Genomic DNA, 24,599 nt, shown 5'->3' with positions numbered 1-24,599 from the left:
TGTCCTGGATATGCTCAGCCCGTTCATCTGTAACCATCTGTGGCAAGAAATTTGGATTGTTGCCCTGCTATTTCATATTTGTACGTAGTTAACTTGCAGTGTGTTTTGGTAATCAGTTCTTATAGAACATGTCTTGTGAATTGTTGATCATTTACTGTCCAGTTGCTTGATTTCTGCCATACGCTACACATCACGCCAAATGAATTGACTTGCCCAAACCTTTTCTTTTTTTAACAGCTGACGTAAATGGATTTCATGGGTAAGTGATCAGATATTTATCTAATTCTGAGCCACATCCTTCATGCAGCTGTTCTGTCAGTAAAATGCTAAAATTGTGTCTCTTTCAAATATCCAGGAATGTGTACAAAGTGAACCAATACAGACCGTAAGTATCTGCACCATTTGTTTAGTTTCTACCATATGTGCTGGCATTTTCAATAGTTTACTCATTTATTTATATTCTAATTTTTCTAAGAACAAAGGCTAAGAAAGATGACGCCAGCATCAGGATCAGCTTCTTTCAACTGGTAAGACAATAAGTAATTTACAGGCTGTATTTAAACACTGCAGAATGGTGGCTCCCACAGTATTATGATCAGGGTGTAATTCATAATATTTTGTCTGGATTTCCCTCACTTATATATATTTGTTAAAATTTCCACTTGATTTTGACCACACAGCTTTCCCTATTCAGTTTCACTGTTGCTATTATAACAACTCATTTCACGGTTGTTGTGCATGCAAAAGCAAACAGTGCATTCAAAATGTGTCTGACGTTTGCTCTAAATAAAGAAATAAAAGAGAATTGCAAGCAAAACAATTTCCTTACTCTTCAATTTAAAGGAATAATAGACATAAAAATATTTTTTAATGTTACTCACCCCATGTAGTTTGTTGTGGTGGCCCAGTTATTTTTTTTATCTCATGTTTTCATGTAGAATGGGCTCTGAGGCTAAGGATCTGCACTGGTATCCTGAAGGTTACCGGTTCGAATCCCCGTCACTGCCAAAAGAGATCCTACTCTGCTGGGCCCTTGAGCAAGGCCCTTAACTTGTGATTGCTCCAAGGGCGCCGTACAATAGCTGACCCTGCGCTCTGACCCCAAGGGGTATGCGAAAACTAACAAATTCCTAATACAAGAAATTGTATAAGGCGAAATAAAGAACAAAAAAAAAAGAAAAAACAGCAAAAAATATTTAAATCATCAATGAGGAAAATCAAGTCCAGTCAAGTCACCCAATTGTGTTTTCAAAAAACATGTATTTTTTGATAAAATGTTGTCAAATTAATAACTCTGAAAAATAAAAGTAGTTCACAAACAGGAAGCCCCTTCACATAGACACATGTGTGAGGCTCTTATATTATTTGCCCCTCATTGATTTTTTTATTTTGGCTCATTGTTTTATTTTTGCCCTTTTCTTCACTATATTATTTAACATTTTAGTCTTGCATTTCTGGGGCTTTACTTTTTAATATACAGTGATCCCTCGCTATATCACGCTTCGACTTTCGCGGCTTCACTCTATCGTGATTTTTTTCTCATACACGCTTACGTCACTACGCATGCGCTTTCTGAGAACTTTTATCTAAGCCCTACGATGGCTCCTAAATGTGCTGCTTTTTCTAAGCCTTCTGACAATAAAACTAAACGCTGGAGGAAGATGCTTACTATCCAGGAGAAGGTGAAACCCTTGGATATGATTAAAGATGGCAATACCCTACAAAAGCCTCCTCACGCATATGAAAAGACAGTGCCAGCAACTGCCTATCAAGATGTTCTTCAGCCTCGCGCCCAGACACCCACTGCCTAGTACTTCTTCACTGAAGACAACAACGCACCTGCTGAAGATACTGCACCACCTCTGAAGACTCTCCTACTGAGGTCGTACCTTCATAGGTTAGTGGTTGTGTGCAATTAAATGTACAGTACAATAATCTACTATATAAAAGCATTCAGGATTGTCCGCTTATTACGCACTTACTACTTGCGGCTTGTGGTACGAAGCAACACGATGTGAGCAGAGTTCTGGTGCTCTCATCGTTCCCTTGCTTTTGTGCGCGATGCGCTGGAAAAATAGGCAAAATTATGTCTCTGGAAATAATTAATGTTGATGGAGTACAAATGCCTCACCGCGTAGTAAATATCAGGGGAGATGGTGCTTGCTTATTCTCATCTATAGCTTATTTAGTGCATGAAACTCCGTGTTTAGCGGTACAGATTCGGGCTGACATTGTACGACTTTGGACAGGCACTTAAGGGGATAAAAACGTACGTTTTCGGGAGATGTTATGAATGGGCACTTTGATGTTCTCATTCTCTACACTTACAGTACATGCCTGATGTACACATGGAGCGCACAAAATTTGAGGATAAAAGTTGGTCGCCTTAAAAGGCGAGTGCGCCTAGTAATATGATATTTGTAACGTCTAATATATCTTATTTTCTCTTATTTTGTCTAATATATTGGGTAATACGAGTGTAATGGTGACTAAAGGGTGTTATTTCATGTCTAGAGGGCTCTAATAATGTTAAAAAACGTATTTAGAAGGTCGTAAACAGGTTTTCTATACTCTAACTGCGAAAATATTCGATTTATAAATAAAGAATCCTACTTCGCGAAAATTCATTTATCACAGTAGAGTCTGGAACGGATTAACCGTGATAAAATAAACGAGGGTTCACTGTATTTAATACTTTGTGTTTTTGTATTGTTAGGCCTACCTGTATCCAGCAGGGGGCGCTAGCTCCCTGGTTGGTATAAGTTCTTTTGTAATTGTTACATGTTACATAACCCAAAACTATATACATATAATATAAAAAGGTGATACCCCTCCCTTAGTGATACGGCGGTAAGAAATCACATAGGAGAAATAAGTTAGCTTTCTGTAATGATGGATTACGTGGCATAACAGACGAGGAAGCCATGACAAGACTGTCACCGAAGTGGGGGCCTGATGTGTAGAGTCGGCCATTTTCATTGCTGCGTGGGAAGGATTTTCCGGATCGGATGACGTAATCTCCCATCCATCCGTCGGCTTTAAAGGTGTGCCGGGCAATGTTCCAAGGCTTTATACCCTTTCTCCATGTGCAGACCCCCACTGAGGCAAATCATGCCATTCCAAACAAGGAAAAGAAGATCCAATGTCATGCTGACTCTGTCACACAGAAATAGTACAAAGCCCATTTCACAGTTGTCCTTAACTTGTCTTGCCTTAAAAAGCTTACCTAGCAGTTCTTACAATATATGGTGAACTCCTATGTGCTAAATCTGGCTTTGTGTTAGCTGCACATGTGAGTAGAAAGGAAAAGTAGATTTAAAATATTTGCACAGAGCACAGTGACCTATTAAACGTATATTCTGATTACACTACCTAATAGTGTTTCGTATTTTGGCATTGCTTGGCCTTTGTCTTTTCTGAATTTTGCTTCTTGGTTCATTTGCCTAATTATTTTTTATTTTAAATATTTTTTTTCTTATGATTTTTGTTTAATAAACTCTAATATTTGTTTTGGAAGCAGTAATTGCTTCTAATTTAGGTTGATACAAAAACCTTTAGTTATTGGGCCCAGAGACTAACCCTGTGTAACCCTCCTGTAGTGAGATAAAAGCACAATCCATCGGTATGAAAACACGTAATGAGTATTCTGCAATGTCTCAGTGATCAACAAAGGGCAATTTAATTTTTAAACCTCAATAATCTTTAGGTAAAAAGGGAGCTGCTTCAGATCCATCCATCCATTATCCAACCCGCTATATCCTAACTACAGGGTCACGGGGATCTGCTGGAGCCAACACAGGGCGCAAGGCAGGAAACAAACCCCAGGCAGGGCAGCAGCCCACCACAAGGCACACACACACTGGACAATTTAGAATCACTAATGCACCTAACCTGCATGTCTTTGGACTGTGGAAGGAAACCGGAGTACCTGGAGGAAACCCACACAGACACAGAGAGAACATGTCAACTGTCTCCTAACTGCGAGGCAGCAGCACTACCACTGTACCACCGTGCCACCCGCTGCAGATCCAAATTCAAATTTAACACATGACCCTAAGCAAATATAAAATGCTAACAATACAAAAGATCTAACATTCCTGCATGGCAGATTCACAACAGCACTTAGAAAATAAGAATCTCAAAATAAGGTGAACAATATTTACTCAATTATTCCTTTTGTTCCTCTTTTTGCAGTTCCAATATGCTTCCTGCATTGATATCTTCATGATGCTCATTGGAGGTCTCTGTGCTTTCATCCATGGGCTTGCGCAGCCTCTAGTTCTGCTTGTTTTTGGACTTTTAATTGACACTTTTGTTAAGTATGACATTGAAATTCGCGAACTTCAAGATCCTGAAAAACAATGTGTTAATAACTCTATTGTGTGGAGAAATGGGTCGGAATTCTTCCATATAGAAATGAACACAACTGTAGAATGTGGGTAAGTTTAATCAAAACCTCACATATGTTGATGGTCGCTTTCTAGCTAGAGAATTACGGCCTCCTCCCAAACTGTCTAAAATGAGGACAATAAAAGTCTCATCATTACCAAATATATGCTATTTCACCTGGAGGCGATTCTTTATAGTAAATGATTACTGGCACAGGTCATAATGGAGTCCTAAATCTGCGTGATTCATGGAATGCATTGCATCACTTTAGAAGGTGGAAACCGTTGCCATTCCCCCGATAACACATAAGATATACTTGAAATTTACTGAAAAACTCCTGTATAACGGACATGTGTGAACAAAGCAAAGCTAAAAAAAAATCTCAGAAACGTGGCCCAGCTAAAGTTCAGGTCAAGGCAGATCATAATTGCCAGGCATTTTCCCAGGTTATGCAAAAAAGCCAGAAAGTTGCCAGGTAAAGTACCCAAAATATCACTGTATCCTCACATTAGACACTCGGTAGGCAAAAGATGGAGCAAATCATATCTTTGGAGCAAAAGTGAAAAGTAGGTAACAACATATTTGGCAAATATGGTGCAAAATAATATAAACTGAATGAAAACAGCAATTTAGCACCACTACTAATAATCATATATTCTCAGAGAAGATACAAACAAGAACAAATGGTGTAGTGATTATGGACCATTTGAGCACCTTGCAGGATCCAAACCCAAGATGAAACTTTCATTTGTCACCTCTGTTGTTTATTTATCCTGGTATGTCTGAATGGGCAATTCTCAATTGGTTTAAACAGTAATGTCCTGGTTTTTCAGTATGAAAGGTGCCATGGACATTGTGCTACCCTGCTACACGATCAGCCAGTCTTCCTGGTATTTTACCAGTGAGTATGAGAATCTCATTGTTAGCCACCATGCTCCACATTCACATCTATATGGCAAACATACACTGCTATAAGTCAAGCTAACCAGTACTATCAAGCTCAGTGAATTGTTTGCATAACTTATGAGACATTATTCATGTAATGTAGAGACTATCCAAGTCATATCGGACGCAACAATGTTGGCTGATCGACTTTTTCATGCAAAGACTGATGTATTGCCCTCTAGTGGCAGCTTTAAGATCTTATCTTATTCATTTCTACAGCAGGCATGTAGTTTGGACATATCCTCTTGGATGAAGCTACTTTTAACAGTATATATTTATACAGTATATATGTATACATACACATATACATATTCATACATATTGTATATATATATATATATATATATATATATATATATATATATATATATATCAATCCCTGCAAGGGGATGCAAAAGTGCATACACCTGATTTTCACCAATAATGGTGAAACACATGTTGTGTACTCTTTGTATTATTTGGCAGATACTGTATCACATATCTATGATCTGCTTCTCACAACTGAGAGGACGTGGTGAATGTTTACCAACTGGCCATTGTGACAGGTAGGGGGCGCTGTTGTCCCCTTGAACCCTCAGATCAGATGCCAGACACCAGATAAAAGTCCAAATATTTATTTTTGGACAATAATAATGTGCACAAAGCACCCTTCACTCCACAATACACATAAACAATGACCAATACTCAAATACAATAATCAATTCCTCCTACTCCCAGATGCGTACCCTTCAAGGTATGCCTTCCCAGACCCTCACTAACCCACCATTAACCGGTCGTGATGCCCTTCTATGGCCCTGTCCGTCTCCGGTTATCTCCTCCATACTCCCGAGACTGTGCTGGGAGACACAGCAAACATTCTTGAGATGGCACATATGAATGAGCCATCCTAGAGGAGCTGGACTTCCTGTGCAACCCGAATCAGCTGCAGGTTCCGCCTCATGCAGCCAGAAGTGACAAGGACAATTGTCTGTGGCCACCACCTGCAAAACTGTTCCCTTTTTGAGGGTGTCTTGTTTCCACTCGCATTTGCACCAAAGCAGGTGAAGTTGCTTCTACCTCATAACTGGATAGATTGATATCTCTGAAGCTTAACTGACTTGGTGTTAGTCTGAGATGATTAGGTGTTCCCTCATATATATAATATATAAGCAGAGTGAATATTTTAAATATCTCTGATGTTTGTACTTGAGTATATTGTTTTTGGTAAAACAGCAGCATTTTTTCAGGTTCTTAGATATTGAAGCAGAGATGATACAGTTTGCTCTGTATTACGTTGGGATTGGATGCGGGATCCTTGTCATCGGGTATTTCCAGGTAAGCAGATGTTACTAAACACAACATTTTTTTATTACATTATTTTCAAAATGCAGGTTAATCTTTTACTCTGTTGGTGGGAGGACACGTTTCTTTCTGTGGCCAATTTATTTCATCAGGCTTATTTTCTCCTGGCGTGCTTTGCTTGCTTTTATTTTACTACTTTAATTATTATTTTTCATTTTTACATTTGTATTATGCCCTTTATTTTCTTTTTTTTTTTACTTTTACTATTTTCTTCAATACTTTTTTTAATTTTTGTTCTTTATTTTATTCCTTCAGGCCTGTATTCTACTACTTCTCTCTGTCTGTACTGCTCACCCATGTCTTCCACCCTGTCCACCATGAGGTGTCTTACAGTTCTGCTGCCTTTTCTCCACTGGTTTCCATTCTTAGTCTGGCTAAGTTAGCATATTGTTAAAAAATTCTAGAATTTCCAGTTACTCACAGCATGATATGCTGAACCAAATTACAGGAAGAACATGCATGAAGTTATCAAACAAATATCTTGAACAGAATACTGTAACACAACATTCTTAGTCCTGCATTATGTAGTTTCCTTATGAAAATGAAATATATTTAAATACTAGGCAGCTTTGCCCCCTGCTTGTTGCACTTGCCAACCCAAGCACTTCTGTCATATCACCTATGTCCATATATTCAATCTTTTTTCGCTTTTACCTTTTCATCAAAATCACATTGCATTTTGATTCCGTGTTTGGAATTACATCTTGATAACGCAATGTATAACTGCCCGTGAGTGAATATTGTTTCTTTCTCTCTACAAGAAATGTGTCTGACAATAGCATTCACACAAATGAGAAATGATTTCTCTGACAGGATTTCACTTTCACTAAACAACAAATCTTTTAATTCTCACGGATATGCTTCATCATTGGGAAGAAACACTACTTTTTTTTCCTCTGATGGCAACACGAATTAGATGATCTACAAGACTCCGACTTAAAGTTTAAATCCGAAAAATATGTTCGCTCTCTTTTCGCTGTTCTGTTATTTCACCAAGTAATAATTTCTGTTTGTTTGTGCTAATGCGATCTTTACTATCCTTTTTTTGAGACTTTCAAATTTTAGTACTTTCATTATCTCTAACCTGCTCTCCATGTGTATCACGCCAACATTTTTGAACTCTTTACGACGTTCTACTTTGTCATCTACTCTTTGTCTTTTATTTCCGCCCCGGGCGTGGTTAAATCTCTTGGCACAAAGTCTTGTCTCACGGGACGTGAAAGTGTCTCTGTGATAAAATCATGTCTTGTCTCCTTCCAACCTTCCAAGTTTTTTTTTATAATAGAGAGATGTGGCCGTATCTTATAATGTGACAAATGTTGTATATGTTGTTCAAATATGCAATTTTAAGAATATATCTGAAATATAAGGAAACATATTTCACTTAATTTAATGTGTAAACAAAAGACAACAGGGGTATTATACAGGTTGGGGGACCAGCCAGGACCCTCCTTAATGTCGGGCAAATTAATGAAAGTGAAGAAAAACTGCACTTGAAAATAATCATGGGCGTTGTCATTCTTCAGAACATCTCTCAGGCAAGTCAAGTCAAGTTGGGGAGCATGCACTGGTACAGGGCGTTGTCGTACCCACTACACAACGAAACAACTTGGGATCCTGATTGGCAAAACCCCAGGCAGACACGCGGTCCAGTCCCAGCCTCTGGAAATGACCCTCTATCTGCCGCAGCCTGGTGTTATGTGGGCGACCCCTTGGCCTGGTCCAGCCACTCGAGTCCCCAACAATGACGATCTTACGAGCCGGATCACCCTCTGGGGAAATGTGCCACATGGCCATAGTGTCGTAACTGACGCTCCCTCACAATGTAGGTAGTGTGCCTAATTCGGGACAACATGAGCAACCGCTCATTCGACACCAAGTCAAACCAACGGTACCCAAGGATTTTCTAGATATACACAGTACCAAAGGAGTCCAGTTTTCATCTCAGGTCACTGGATAGCGTCCATGTCTGGCAAACATATAGCAAGACAGGAAGCACCAGGACTCTAAAGACTTGGACCTTCGTCCTTTTGCATAGATATTGGGAGCACCACACACCCAGTTCCAGTGACCTCATGACCCCTCATGCTCTCCCAATCTGTCTACTGACTTCACAGGAAGAGTCACCAGAGACGTGAATGTCGTTGCCGAGGTAAGTAAACCTCTTGACAAGGTTGACACACTGCTGATGGCTGTGCCCAAGAGGTCTCTCAGGCAAAATGGTTTAAAACGCTTTCTAAAATTGAAGAGCTGAGTTGCAAAATCAGCTAAGTACAGGAGACAACTTTTTGTGAAAAGGAGAAAAATAATTTTTAAGTATTTGAAATGATATTTTTAAAATTCTTTTTGCAGAATGTTGGTTGTTACATTACTGAAGGTCAATTGCTGGACATCTGAGAAATCTGAATATTTTACATTTTTGTAAAAAATAGGAAAAAAACATACTTAGCAGGTTTTGACGCTAAATCAATGCTATTCCATAAACCTATAAGTAGAAACTTTCATCAAAAGTGCTCTGGATCTTGAAATATTTTTATTATATAACAAAAGAAATTCAGAGCTTTTAGTCTCTAAACTATTTAGCTAAAAAGTAATGCTAAAAGTCATGAATTCCTGTTAAGCACTGTTTAAGTAGTAAATTAAACAAGTTATAAGCAATCTCTAGAATGTCAATATTCTACATTGTCTTCATCATATATTTTGGTATTACTGTCTGCCATTGGTTTAGTGTTTTTGTTGGCTGTTCCAATCATTGGGAGGTAGAACTCTTTAACTTTTTCTGATTGCGGATTGTCCATATTGACTCCCATTTTGCTAAGCAACATTTCGACATCCTTTGCTTTTACTGGATTAACACAACAATTCAGTGGAAGTGGGTCAGCTGACAAGTTTTTTATTTTGCTGCCACATTTCACAATACTGTGACTGCAAAAGTCACCCGAATACGTGGTCTTTATGTTTATGTTACTTCTTGTTATTTCCACCACTTGAACTTTTGTCAAGTGAAATGTGAGCTTTTTTTTGCAGACTTTTGCAGTTGCAGACTTGTAGTTAAGCACCTGCCAGTCTCTTCCTAAAACTCTGAGTGTGGCATATTGAGATGATTGGCTGGTGTACTTAGCAGCTTTTGGAACTAAGCTGGTTATGTATTTAACAGGTTTTGGAACTCACATCAAAATTTATAGCACTATATTTTGGTACTTAGCAGGTTTTGAAGCCCACTTCAATGCCAAGCACATAGCCGACCCTTTGATGAGTCAGAACCATGCTTCACCTAAAGTTCACCAAAAAATGTACTTAACAGGTTTTGGAACTCACCCCTTCAATTATACCCAGAAATGAACCTCAATTTCTGGTGATGTTCTTTAAATAGTATAGCATAGAATTCTATCCAGAAAAAATAAATAAAGACTAACAGATTGTAACAGATTGGGCATTAGAACATTTAAACAATTGTGATTCAGTCCAACAAAGTCCATTCATCCTTTTCACAACGCTTATCCAGAAAAACATCAAGTTGAGATTTGAAAGTCCCGAAATTCCTGTTGTCCACCACACTGCTTCCACATGTCTGTGATTCTTGGTGTGAAGATGAACCTTTTAACAATTGTGTGAAATCTCACCTTAACGAACAAGGCAGGTTTAAGACCCCCACAGGCCTCTGGGTGACTCTTAACCCATCCTTGCCTTGAGCAGAAAAGGTGTCTTGGGGTATTTCCGTCGGGAAATTGCAACACTATGTTAATCATTTTTTTTCCTTTCATGAAGCACGGGGGTTCCACTCATAAATTTGACTTGTGTGCTCGTCAGACTCGCTAGAATATAATGTGCAATATGAAAAGGCCCCTTGCTGACCAAGCTACCCTGAGGGTTGATCCGCTCCTATAAAGGGTCAGTTTGCCCAGGTCGTTTTTTTGTAGAATTTATTGTAAAGTAACAGCCTGGGTCCACTGCAGTAATTCCTGTCATAATTGCAACACTTTGTTCACGTCACCTCTTAATCAGGTAGTCTTGATGAGAGTGTATTACAGTAATCTAGTTTGTTAAAAGCAAAAGCCTGCATTAATTTTTCATAATATTAAAATGTTTAAAAGATCTAAATGCAAGCATGCAGTCTTACTAATAGGGTTAAATCTCAACTTGAAGTTTAGATTCAAACTTATAATAACTATTTCATTTGTAAGGCCAAGTCATTATGTGTGACCATCACTTTTTCTACTGCTGCCAATAGCTTATGTTTTCCGAGAATTAAGACTGAATCTGCAGCTGTCTGAATTCTAACTCTGCCTTCATGCCAATGTCTGATGTAATGGGCCTTGATCCACATGACAAGTGCCATCTTCATTAGTTTCTTTCTTTCTTTTTTTTTTTAGATCTGCCTATTTGTGATTGCCTCAGCTCGTCAAATCAAGAAAATCAGAAAACTGTACTTTCGTAAGGTCATGAGAATGGAGATTGGCTGGTTTGATTGCATTTCTGTGGGAGAACTTAACAGCAGGATGTCAGAGTAAGATCACTTTGTGTTAAGGAACGCCTTCGGGGATTTTGCAATCTAGCCAAATAATGAATCAGTCACTTTAGGTCTGGCGGTACAAGTCTGATGTGACAATTATTGCACGCTGCATTTATACTACAATCACATGAAACCCCAGGCAGATGATCTCCATTGAACTAATACTGTGGCTTCTAAAACCAAATGGCTGCACCGTTGACATTTAGAAGTGTCTTGTTAAAGGATGTGGAAATTTATGAGATCAATTATTTTGTGTTTCATATTCTCCTTCTGTTTTGGTCTTCTGTCCAGTGTCAAACGCTTGGAGGTGCTGTTGCCCCATAAAACCCAAGAGACTGATGTAGACACAGGTTAAAAGCAATAAGAAGTTCTTTTTCATTCTTCCTTTTTCTTTGTAGTGCCTCCAAAGCACCCCAGCCACAATAAACAGGCAATAATACAATAATAACGATGATAATAAACACAATAACTCTCTCCTCCACCTCCCAGCAAGCTCTTTCACACTCCTCCCGTCTCCTTGCCCCCAAGTCCTTTATAATAATAATACATTTAATTTATTTGTAGGCACCTTTCTAAACACTCAAGGACACCGAACAATAGACAAAACACAGATTATAAGCAAAAGTAAAATACAGAAGTTAAAATCAGACAGAGCAATTGTAATCAAGAGAAAAATCAGTCTTAAACAAATGAGTTTTAAGTTTAGATTTGAAAAGTGAAAATGATTCCATATTGCTAAGCTCAGATGATAGTGAGTTCCAGAGCTCAGGAGCAGAGTAACCTGATGCTGTGCTCCCCATGGTGGTAAGACAGACAAAGGAGACAGTCAGATGGATGGAGGAAGAGGATCTAAGGGTGCGGGAGGGAATGGCAACATGGAGGAGGTCAGACAGATATGGAGGGGCGAGGTTGTGGAGAGCCTTAAAAGTTAGTAGGAGAATTTTGAATTGAATTCAGAATTGAACTGGAAGCCAATGAAGCTTCTACAAAACGGGAGTGATATGGGGAACAGAGGGGGTTCTAGTAATGATGTGGGCAGATGAATTCTGGACTAGTTGAAGCTTATAACGAGATTTGCGAGAAAGACCAAAGAAAAGGGAATTGCAATAATCCAGACGAGACGTGACAAGACTATGAACAAGGATAGCAGTGGTGTGGGGAGTGATGTAGGGGCGAATACGATTAATACTGTATTACGCAAGTAGAAATATGCAGACCGGGAGACTGAAAAGATAAAGTACTGTCAAGGATGACACCCAGACTCTTAACCTGTGCGGAAGGGGAGACAGAGGAATTATCAATAACAAATGAAAAATGATCAGTTTTGGATAATGTTGATTTTGTACCAATGAGGAGAACCTCAGTTTTGTCACTATTTAATTTAAGAAAATTTGAAGAAAAGCAGAATTTGATTTCTGCTATGCAATCAATAAGTGAGGAGGGTGGAAAGGAAGCAGTGAGATAGAGCTGGGTGTCACCACCATAACAGTGGAAGCTAATGTTATATTTACAAAAGATATTAACAAGGGGAAGGAGGTAAATAATGAAAAGGAGGGCCCCAGGACAGAGCCCACCTAAAGTATCAGCAGTGGGTTGGGATGTGAAAGTTTTAAGCTGAACAAACTGAGTGCGGCCTGAGAGGTAGGATCTGAACCAATCTAGTGGAGTGTGGGTAATGCCAATCGAAGATAATCTATTGAGAAGAGTAGTGTGATAAACAGTGTCAAAGGCTGCACTCAGATAAAGGAGGATGAGAATAGGAATTAAACCAGAATCAGCTGCCATAAGGAGGTCGTTAGTAATTTTTATAAGTGCCGTTTCTGTACTGTGAAGGGGACGAAAACCAGACTGGAACTGTTCATACAGATTATTTTGAGATAAATGAGAATGAAGTTGAATAGCCACTATTTTTTCAAAAAATTTGGAAAAGAAGGGTAGATTAGAAATAGGACGAAAATTACTGAAATTAGTCGGATCGGCACCAGGTATTTTCAGTATTGGTTGTTATTGCAGCACTTTTAAAAGATGAAGGAACAGTACCAGTAGTGAGAGAAGAGTGGATTATAGCAGAGATAAGGGGGACCAGAGAGGGGAGGCAGGCTTTGACCAGAACTGTAGGAAGGGGGTCCAGTTGACAGGTGGATGGCTTAGACTTACAGACAAGATCTGAGATTTCTGAGAAAGTAGGAAGCTGAAAGGAGGAAAATGAGTGAGTTGGAGGGTGAAATTCAAATGAAGTACTGGAGGAATCTGTACAGAGAGACTGATGAATCTTCTGGATTTTATATAGTCCTTGACCTAGAAGTGCTTCTGTCCTTATATATATATACTGTATATCCATCCAAGGACTGTTACTGCCTTACATCTGATGCTTGCTGGTATAGGCTCCAGTTTTCCACAACCTTGCTCTGGATAAACAGGATTGGAAGATGAATGGATTGACAAATGTAAGATAGGAAGATCTGGTTAAAAGAAAAAAATCAATATCGTATGTAACAGATAATGCCTGAAAAATGTATCCTAGTGTATTATTTAGAGCGTGGTCATCAGGATTCTCAAGCCTGCTCATATTTTCATGGTTGATAATCCACTTGATGCACATGCAGATCTTTTCAACCTGTATTTCCAGTGACATCAATAAAATCAATGATGCCATCGCAGACCAAGTTGGGATTTTCATTCAGCGCTTCACTACTTTTATTTGCGGCTTCATGATGGGTTTTGTCCAAGGGTGGAAGCTCACACTTGTCATCATTGCAGTCAGTCCTCTAATTGGGGTTGGAGCTGCCTTAATGGCTTTGGTGAGTAGCGAGCACTTCAGGCTGATCTTCTGTATCATTGGTAGATATCACTCCTGGGTAACCGGCCTTTCTGTTTTGCAGTTTGTGGCCAAACTGACTGGACAAGAATTGCTGGCCTATGCTAAAGCAGGTGCGGTAGCAGACGAGGTGCTTTCTTCCATTCGGACTGTGGCGGCATTTGGAGGAGAGAAAAAGGAGGTTGAAAGGTAAGTTAAGGTCATTATGTGTAAGGGGCAGGCCTCCTAATCACTCCACGTACCCTTCTGCATATGCACTTATAATAGTTTAGTGTTTAAATCAGTTTACCCTTAGTACACATGGCATCTTATAACCCACCAGTGGTCAGCTTTACTGCACAAAAATCATACAACGTTCTTAACTGATTGAGCCTGGGCAACTAATGCCATTTACAGGGACCAAGACAAAATTTACATTAAGAGCTGTTACATCCCCCCAAATTGTCCCTAGTGTGTGCTTGGTGTGTTTGTGTGTCCTGTGGTGGGTTGGCACCCTGCCTGGGATTGGATTCCTGCCTTGTGCCCTGTGTTGGCTGGGATTGGCTCCAGCAGACCCCTGTGACCCTGTGTTTGGATTCAATGGGTTGGAAAATGGATGGATATTTATCAAGGGTCTTAGAATTTAGCCAGTCATTTTCTAACCTGCTTAGTCCTGAAAAGGGTCTGATGGAGTCTAGGGTGTAAGGAAGAACAAAAAAAAAAAACCTGGACAGGGTGCTAGTCCATCAGAGGGCACACACACACCAACCTCACACCAGGGCCATTTTAGGATCACCAATTCACCTAACTTGAATGTCTTTGGACTGCCGGAAGAAACCGGAGCACCCGGGGGAAATCCCACACAAACAGAACTCCTTGGAATTTAACTAAAAGTCTGACTAGGATGTGAATGTGTGCCCTTCAATGGACTGGCGCCTTGTCTGGGATTCATTCTTAATATGTCCCAGGTGCTTTCTTGGCCATCATATCCTTGATTTGAATTAAGTGAATTCAGAAACTGATTGGATTGCTTGTAAATCATGTAACACTGACAAGCTTTGCCACTTATCCTGCAGGTATGATAAAAATCTGGTTTCGGCTCAGACCTGGGGCACCAGGAAAGGTCTGATAATGGGATTCTTCACAGGATACATGTGGCTCATAATCTTCCTCTGTTATGCTCTGGCATTCTGGTATGGCTCCAGCCTTGTAATAGACACTATGGAATATTCACCTGGGACGCTACTACAGGTACGTTACGTGGCTCGTTTTTGTGGAAACCAGTTTTATGCATTAATTTCCATTTTAAAAGTGAGGGTTTGATGTTTTTGTTCCTACAATGCTAAAAGGTCAAATGCCTTATTTGTTACTTACATATTAAGGTGTTCATCATATTCCATCTGCCTATATAGGATCTCTGAGTCACTTACAAACCATTTCTCGGAAGCACAAATATCATTTTAATGGATGGAAGATAACCCCTGGGCCTTGCCCTTTAGCTCCATGTCCTTTGCCTTGATCCTTGTATTGACCCTTGTGCCAGAGCCTAACCTTGCCTTTCCATTGTTTACCTGAGTCCATTGTAACCACTAGGGGCAGCAGAGAGCCCCAAACCACAGTCACAGTAAAACACCACACGTTATCAGGATCAAATAAAGGCTTTGTATTCTCTCCAGGCACTTCTTCCCAATCCTCTCTTCAGTAATCAGCCACAATCTATATATATAATTCACTAAGGCAAGAGACCCATGGAAAGCATGTGGGTGACAAGCCGCAGACAAGTAAGACGCCCATGGCGCACGCAGGAAGGAGCCACGCCCACCAACTCTAAGACCATTGGATATGACGACAACTCGCAGAACCTCGCCCACCAACTCGGACGCGACGACACAGGAAAAACGGTGTCATTTATGTTTGTCTGTTGTAGAGCCCACATGCACCTCTGAGCCACGTTGACTGATCATAGAGGCATGTTTCTCACAGAAGTGAATCGCTATATGCAGCATGTAAAACAGTTTGCGAAGGGTATTCTGTATCCTCAAACCCTCCCTTTTTAGACAACTGTGTCTTTCCAGAAGTGTTCAACCATCAATAAATAATTATGCGGCGTTTGTTATGCTGCGGGTTCACTATTGTGTTGTATTTTGCTCTCTCCAGAGTTCCATCTTTTCATTCACTTTCTGTTGTATTCTCACACCAACCCGTTTTAGACAACCGTGTCTTTCCAGAAGTGTTTAGCATTCAATAAATAATTTTGCATGACATTGAGCGTGTGTCTACCCGATGCAGAGAGGCGTGGGTAAGCCGTTGAACCCCATTCGGGCTGCAAACCGTGGAATTCCCACTAAGTGTGACTCGTGCGCTCCCACTGGTTGCGTCCCTACCCTTTGTGCACACCCCCCTCCCACCTCGCTACTACCGTGGTCAGGTGTCTTGGTGGATTATATATAGAAAAGCAGCCAAAACCCCACAGAGCAATGAGACGTCTACGTGAGTCACAGGTGCATCTGGACTGTGCAAAGACGACAGACTAACATGACGAGTTGGAGGTGGGCACATGAGCGGGCAGTGCATACTGAACAAGAAATCAGCAGACTAGCATGACAAACGGAGCAGAATGGACGTCCTTCTCCTCTCCTTCCAGTTCCACCTTCCGCGCCTGAGCACCATCCAACCCCATCCCTCCATCTGGGAGGAGAAGGCGCGATGGCGGTCCGCCAGTTTTCTGTCACGGACGATTGTGTGTTGGTTCGTTCCGTGCATTGTTACAATTTTGCTTTTCTTGCTGATTTATTACATTACCGATTTTTCAAATGTTAATTTTCTCCCTGTGCTTAAAAATCATTAAAAAACCGGCCTGATTATGTGGTGTATGGTACGCCGTGGGTTGGCTAGTAATACGATAAATGAATAATAAAGCACAATTCTTCCTCCTCACTCAGTTGAGTGTTGCATGGTTGAGTCAGAGTGTTGGGAGGCAGCGGGCTCCCTTTTATGTCAGACCTGGGAGCATTTCTGAAGCCACGCCATATCCTCTGGGAAACAAAAGTAGGGAGGTCCTCCCTTGACAGCACCCTCTATCGATACATAGGGACCCCAACATGGCTGCACAATCTCCAATTCCTGAGCAGCCCTGTGGGTGTCCCGACTGGGCTCCTAGATGAGGACCATTGCCACCTGACATACAGGGGATGGAACAACTCCAGGTTCCCGGCTATTGCTGGACCGCCATTTATTTCCTGCCAGCTGGACACAAAGTAATTTCTCTGGTCTGCTAGCCAATATGCTTTTGTCATCAACTGGTCTCTTGTCCAGGTAATGTATATTTCCCCATCTCACATGGGATGCTTCTTCTCCTCCTACACCATCCTCTCATTCTCTGACACCAGTTTTTTTTTCTTTGTATAGCCTAGGAAACAAACAAAAAAGCACTAATATTGATACAGTTATGAGTACACCAAGCAGCGCATCCTTGGGACATGCAATAGCCTTGAGAAAAGTCACATGAATACGAGAGAAAAAGAGCAAACCTTACACAGAGGCTTGTGGAGGGAAAAACCCAACCACCCAGAGTGCAAGGCTGACCACTGACCATTACTTCATTGTGCCACTTGAAATGTGTGTTTTCACCTTCTCGTATACGAAGTATATGGAAAGTATTGTAATCATCCAAAGATTCAATGTCAAGATTTTGATGAATCTCGATTTTTTTTTTTGACCTCCCTGACTTGTTCGTATATATGAAGTATAGGCTAAGTATTGGAATCCTCCAAAAACTTCCATTTTGAGATTTTGATGAATCTCGACATTTTAGACCTCCCTGAGTCCGAAAATACTATTTTTGAAATTACGTCTGTGTGTGTGTGTGTGTATAAACAGAATAACTTGAGTACTCTTTCACTTAGGTCAACCAAATTTTGCATACAGGTATTTGGTACAAAACATAGATTTCTAACAACTTTTGGGCTATTTCCACTAACCAGATGTGGTCATTTACCTTTTACTCATGCAATTCCAGAGTTCTATTTATTCAACTTTACTTTTATAATAATAGTTCAATATATTATTAATTTGATTTGATTTGTTGTTGATGGTTCTTTAATGTACATAATATAAAATATAATCCTTGTCTTGCAGTTTACTCCTCAAATACCAATTCCCATATCTTAGTATACGAGAAAGTCGAGGGGAGACCACTCCTGATTTTTTTTTTCCTAGTTGGTGCACTGATCTACAGAAGATCCAGGCTGTGGTTAAAATGAGGCTTAAGCCAACCCAGCTGTCCCCACTTAATACAGTCCAATAAATGAAACAATAAGTGCTGCTACCCGCAACTCTATTACTGTACTAGTGATCAACAAAACAAGTAAGCCAATCTTTTCTGTCAATTATTCATCAAGTTTTTCAGAGCTCCATCCTTTGGCTCAGTCGAGTTAGAACTGACTGCCTCTCTATGGCAGCAGTAGGCTTTAAAGGTTGAAGAACCGGAAGGGGCAGAGTCAATTGCCCCCCTGGGTGTCTTCTCTCTGTTGAGGGGGGAAAAGAAAAAGATCAAGTTAACGTGAGTTTCCTCTTGCCCGGCCTTGGATGAAGCATTTAGTTTTGGACGTTTAAAGGAAACATTGAACTGCCTGATAGCAGCAGATAGAAAACCCCCCCCCCCAAAAAAAAAAAAACAGAGATGCTGCATAGCACACCATGGAGGATTGAGCCTATGGCTAAAATTGCTCCAAGAGAACACCTACTGGAGAGGATAGAGGGGATTTTTAATGATGACATCCATTTTTGCCATCTTCCTCTTTTTGACAACAGTTTCCAGTGTGTCCAAGGTTAACCCAGTGATGATAGCAGGCTGTTCTGATAAGTTCATTCAGGCTTTGTGCTTATTTTTAGCTCAAGTTGCTTCCCCAGAAGACCACAGGCATAGAACACCACACTGGCCACTATGGACTGGTAGAACATTTCCAGCAGCTTGCTACATACATCAAAAGACCTGATTCTTCTTAGCAAGTCCAGTCTACTCTGGTCCTTCTTGTACAACACCTCTGTGCGGTCAGACCAGTCCAGTTTGTTATTTATGTGAAGCCCCAGGTACTTGTAGCTCTGAATGGTGATTGGTCTCAGAAGCTCTTTGGCATACCACCATAAGTCCACCACCAACTCTTTTGTCTTGTTGATGTTGAGTTGCAGGTGGAACTCACTGCACCACAAGATAAAGTCCTCCTCAAGCCTCCTGTATTCCAAATTATCTCCATTATTAGTGCAACCTATGATAGAGGAGTCATCTAAGAATTTCTATAGATGGCAAGCGGTGTTATGGTGCTGGAAGTCTGCTGTGTAGAGGGTAAACAGTAAGGGAGATACGTCAGGAGAGATATAACCTGAGGAGCTCTAGTATTACACTATATCTGACACATAGTCTCTCAGCCTCACAAACCGCTGTGTTAGTCAGGTAGTTCATGATCCAGGAGACTGTGGGGCATCAAGATGCAGACCCTTGAGCTTTTTCCCCAGTCAAGGATTCAGAATGGTGTTAAAGGCACTGGAAAAATCAAACCACATTTTCCTGACTATGGTGCCGCCTTTATCCCAGTGAGAGTAGGCTCTGTGAAGTATGTAGATCAGGGCATCCTCCAACCTGTATGTGTCTGATAGGTAAACTGCAGAGGATCAAAATGTTTTCAGACTAGAGGTTGGAACTCTTTCAGGATCATCCTCTCAAAAATCAATGTGAATCTTTTCTGTTTTAGGTCTTTCTAGGAGTACTTGTTGGTGCTTTGAATCTTGGTCAAGCCTCACCATGCTTGGAAGCATTTGCTTCTGGCCGAGGAGCAGCAACATCTATTTACGAAACTATTGACAAAGTGAGTATTGCCTAAGCAAAAAGTGGCATTAGAAGAATGAAAAATATTACATTACAATGAATAAGCCACATGAAACAGGTGATTCGTATGTTAATAACTTGTATATTTAATTGTATCAGTTAGATTGCATGTCTGGTTCTAGACTCACTCAGAGCTTTTATTTAAAATGAACTGATTTACTTTCTTCGAGAAGTATTCCACTAATTCATGTGGATCTGGATAGGAAACAAATTGAGTGGTAGGTCTTTGAAGGGGTTAGGCCGTTAACTAGCGTGTTTCCTACTCTCAATTTTAGGAACCAAAAATTGATTGCTTGTCAGAGAGCGGATATAAACTGGATAAGGTGAAAGGAGATATTGAATTCCACAACGTGACTTTCCACTATCCTTCCAGACCAGATGTCAAGGTAATTGATTATAACTGCGAAACTGCTCTCTAGCAATCAACAATATACAGCAGGTTCAGGTAGACTTAAAGAAGACATTCACCCTTTTTGACACATGGGTTCGGTTAAAATCTATGTAGGACTTTTGTTAATACCCCTAATCATTTGTATAAATATGATATCATAGATTAATCAAAAGGTAGAACTTTAACTTTCACTGAACATTAGAATATTAGAGCAATCTCAACAAGAGCAGGCCATTCAAACCTACAAAGCTCATCATTTCAATCCACTTAATTCTTTATAAATAACATCAAATCAAGTTTTGAAAGTCCCTCAAGTCCTACTTTCTGCCACACTACTTGGTCTCTTATTCCAAGTGTCTGTGGTTCTTTGTGCACAGAAAAACTTGCTAGTGTTTGTGCGAAATTTACCCTGAACATGTTCCCAACTGTGTCCCCATGTCTTGATGAACTCATTTTAAAGTTACCGTCTTGATCCACTGGACTTATTCCCTTCATAATTTTAAAAACTTCAATCATGTCACCTTTTAATCTTCTTTTGTTTAAACTGTAAAGGCTCAGCTCTTTAAATCTTTCCTCATAACTCATCCCCTGTAGCCCTGAATCAGCCTAGTCGCTCTTCTCTGGACCTTTTCTAGTGCTGCTGTGTCCTTTTTGTAGCCCAGAGGCCAAAACTACACACAGAACTCCAGATGAGGCCTCACCAGTGTGTTATAAAGCTTGAGCAGAACCTCCTGTGACTTGTACTCCACACATCAGGGGCCTCATGTATAAACGGTGCGTACCCACAGAAATGTTGCGTAAGAACTTTTCCACGTTCAAATCGCGATGTATAAAACCTACACTTGGCGTAAAGCCACGCACTTTTCCACGGTACCTCATGCCTTGTCGTACGCAAGTTCTCCGCTCGGTTTTGCAGACTGGCGGCACCCAGCATCAAAGCAATGGTACTGTTCCTGTGTGATTACTCATTATTTTCATGACGTGGCTTTATAAATACACAGAAACTAACCGCATATTGTTTATTAGTGTAATGCATCTGATTGTAATTAACTTGTAACAATATAATGGTCCAGGGAACAGCCATAGTATTCCAAATACCATAACTGCTTTAGCGTTGTTACTCTCACTTCTTTTTCTTCTTCTTCTTCTTCTTCTTTCAGCTCCTCCCGTTAGGAGTTGCCACAGCGGATCATCTTTTTCCATATTACTCTCACTGCACGACTCGGAGTATTTATATCACTGTATCTGAGTGTGAATCACAGCAGCAGCTGATCGGAAAGATAATTATCGGTATACAGCTTTAAGGACACGCTGTCTCAGCCACTGCAAAATGTTTTAAAGCCTTTCCTGTACGAAATGTTTTAAAGCCTTTCCTGTACGGACCTCGCGGTTCAGAAACAGTTTAATCCCAAGAACTTTAAATGCACTCAATCAATTGCTCCTTGTAGAACGGTTTGTACTTATAAGTACAATCACCCCACTGTAAACTTGCACTACAGTTATAATATCTCACAACCTGGGCCACTTTATAAAGCGTGTATTTACATATGATGACGATATCATTTTTAAGGTGAAATGCAGCAAAATATGTTTGTTAAATTATACACATAAAACTTTAACTTCATTTAAATAATCTATATTCTTCACTGGGAGTGTCGTGAAGGATAGAATAATTAAACATGTACTACGAAGATATTTCAATGTTCTTTAAACGTTTTGAAGAATCGGCGCTAAGCTTACAGATGGCTTAACTTCTATTACAGAGCTGATTGTATGGCGATCGGTTACTTGGGGAAAGAAAAGCAAGGACTCTTGGGCGCACGCAATATATATTGAATATAAAACAGAAAGAGAAAATAACAACACAGCTAAAAACGCAGCGACAAATTTCGACAAAAGATAAATGCTTGTCATGAGCACGAGGCTCATGAAACACATGTTTAATAATGTGCTTTAACTCCTATCATCATGAAAATGACATCACGTATACATCTCAGTATTTTAGTTATTCAGAGAGCTGTAATATCACAAATGTAATGGACTCTGTGTCCAGTTGGAGGAAGATAGCCAGTTTAAGAAGCAAGTAGTGATTCACACACATAGATCACATACGAGTAGAAGATCAAATACAAAACAAAGCATTTAACGTGCTACTTTAATTACGATGTAATTTTGAGAAACTGGTTAATTAAACGATTTTAAGATGAAGTTTATAATGTTCTACTAAATGACAAAATAAACTACGTGATTAAAGTGGAAAATTCGAGATTGAAGTTGACATTTCGTGTTTTTTCCCCACCGTGTGCCTTTTTTTCTCTGTACCCTAATAAACTTTCATATGACACTCAGACAGTGGGCTACAACTCTTCTTTTCACGGCACCTTTGATATGTGACTTCTTTTTTATTTCCGGCACTGTGCGATTTTGTGAATGTGAGCTTTCAAGTTTCTCCAACACGCTATGTCACTCGATCAACTTCATTTTGTTGATTATACCACGGTTTATTTGAACAAATAGTATGTTTTTCCTTTGCCTCCACTTGGTATTCGCTGAAATTCTTATATTTTCCCCGTGCTTTTCCCATTGTCTTTTCACAGAAGGCTGCGCTTAAGGGCGATTTATATTGATTTGCATATTCAAATAGGCGTAATTCTGGGAGGATTTGGGGCGTTACAAAATGCACGTGCACGAGCGTTAGTTTTCACGCTGATCGGGATTTATGTAACGGAAGGACGTGGAAGTTGGAGTACGCACAGATTCCTGCATCTGGATTTTTCTGTGCGTAAACACATTTCGGCTTTTGTGCTTACGCCATGTTATAGTGCGAGTTCTACGCACGGCGTTATACATGAGGCCCCAGGTCTCCTCTTCATCTCCTTTTGCTTAAACAGAGAAGGTTCAGCTCTTTTAATCTTTCCTCATAATTCATCAGACCTCCCATCGTGTATTCAAACCTCACATTTTGACTTCCTACGTTTAATACTTTACATTAACTGACATTAAATTTCATCCCCTGTAGCCCTGGAGTCGGCCTAGTCGCTCTTTTCTTGTGCTGCTTTGTCCTTTTTGTAGCCTGGAGACCAAAACTGCACACAGGACTCCAGATGAGGCCTCACCAGTGTGTTATAAAGCTTGAGCAGAGCCTTCTTGGACTTGCACTCCACACATCAAGGCGCTATATAACCTGACATTCTGTTAGCCTTCGTAACCATTCGTCACTCGGGTTTCGTGAACTCTCATAAGTGCTTGGCTGGGGTGTATTGCACCCCACTGTTATTTATGGAGAAATGATAGTAAGAAATATTTTAAATGCAATTGAATTAATCTTTACAAGGACATGTAGCATTCTCTGGCTTTTCATGTTTACAAAATCACTGTCTAAAATTACCTTTTCAATAATTACAGATGGGAATAAAAAAAAAGTTTCATGTCTCTATACTGTATACATTCATTCTGTCCATTTCAAAAGTGGTCACAGTTCACAACTTCATGGAAAGTTCCACTCTTCTTGTGTTTGTTGGGAACTTGTGGTGCACTGATTGCAGGTTGGAACCAAATGTTCCATGCATATGGATTTACTGCAGGAATGGCACTGAAATCTTGGTTTTCTGTCTTTACTCCTTGGACATTCCTCACACCTTGCCTGTTTTGGTTTCTTTGCTGGTGGTGGGTTTGCAGCAGAACTTTCTCTGATTGTTCTTTTGAGCTTCAGTTGCATCTCTTTGCTGAGATGAGAACTTCTTCCGATTGTTCTTTTGAGCTTTAGTTGCATCTCTTTGCTGAGATGAGAACTTCTAGCCTGTCTTCGGCAAAGTTGTTCTTGAACAAGGTCCAAAAGTCTGACAAGCCTATCCTGGGCTTCCTCGTAACTCATCTGTAAATGGTGGAATATTGTCATAAGCAAATAAGCTATAAACAGAACACAGCAACAAAAGCTTACTGTAAAAATGTAATTCGCCAATGCTTGTGTAGGGTATGAAATACCAACGATACTCTGCGGTATTACTCTGGTGGGGTGCTGAACACCCAGAACGATGTAATACAACGTTATCAGCTCAAGGGTCCACCTCCGACTGATGCGTGCTCTTGCATGTGCAATACAACAACAACAACATTTATTTATATAGCACATTTTCATACAAACTGTAGCTCAAAGTGCTTTACATAATAAAGAATAGAAAAATAAAAGACACAATAAGAAAAACAAAATAAATTAACATTAATTAACATAGAATAAGAGTAAGGTTCAATGGCCAGGGGGGACAGAAAAAAAAAAAAACTCCAGACGTTCCAGGCATTCTACCTAACATAAATGAAACAGTCCTCTTTGGATTTAGGG

General features: G+C 40.1%; 1 protein-coding gene across 1 annotated transcript in view; it reads left to right on the top strand.

Moving 5' to 3' along the window:
* The window catches only part of LOC120531801 (bile salt export pump-like), a 109,698-nt gene that overhangs the window by 18,015 nt on the left and 67,084 nt on the right, over positions 1-24,599 (top strand). Inside the window, exons 3-13 of the mRNA XM_039757551.1 lie at positions 238-259; positions 356-385; positions 476-527; positions 4,195-4,439; positions 6,561-6,648; positions 11,049-11,182; positions 13,818-13,989; positions 14,071-14,195; positions 15,062-15,236; positions 19,736-19,849; positions 20,145-20,255. Of these exons, the coding sequence (XP_039613485.1) occupies positions 238-259; positions 356-385; positions 476-527; positions 4,195-4,439; positions 6,561-6,648; positions 11,049-11,182; positions 13,818-13,989; positions 14,071-14,195; positions 15,062-15,236; positions 19,736-19,849; positions 20,145-20,255 (1,268 nt within the window). The remainder of the gene's footprint in view (positions 1-237; positions 260-355; positions 386-475; positions 528-4,194; positions 4,440-6,560; positions 6,649-11,048; positions 11,183-13,817; positions 13,990-14,070; positions 14,196-15,061; positions 15,237-19,735; positions 19,850-20,144; positions 20,256-24,599) is intronic.

The sequence above is a fragment of the Polypterus senegalus genome, chromosome 6 (genome assembly GCF_016835505.1).
Source record: "Polypterus senegalus isolate Bchr_013 chromosome 6, ASM1683550v1, whole genome shotgun sequence".
In the NCBI taxonomy this organism is placed as follows: Eukaryota; Metazoa; Chordata; class Cladistia; order Polypteriformes; family Polypteridae; genus Polypterus; species Polypterus senegalus.
This window is presented reverse-complemented; position numbering and strand designations above follow the sequence as displayed.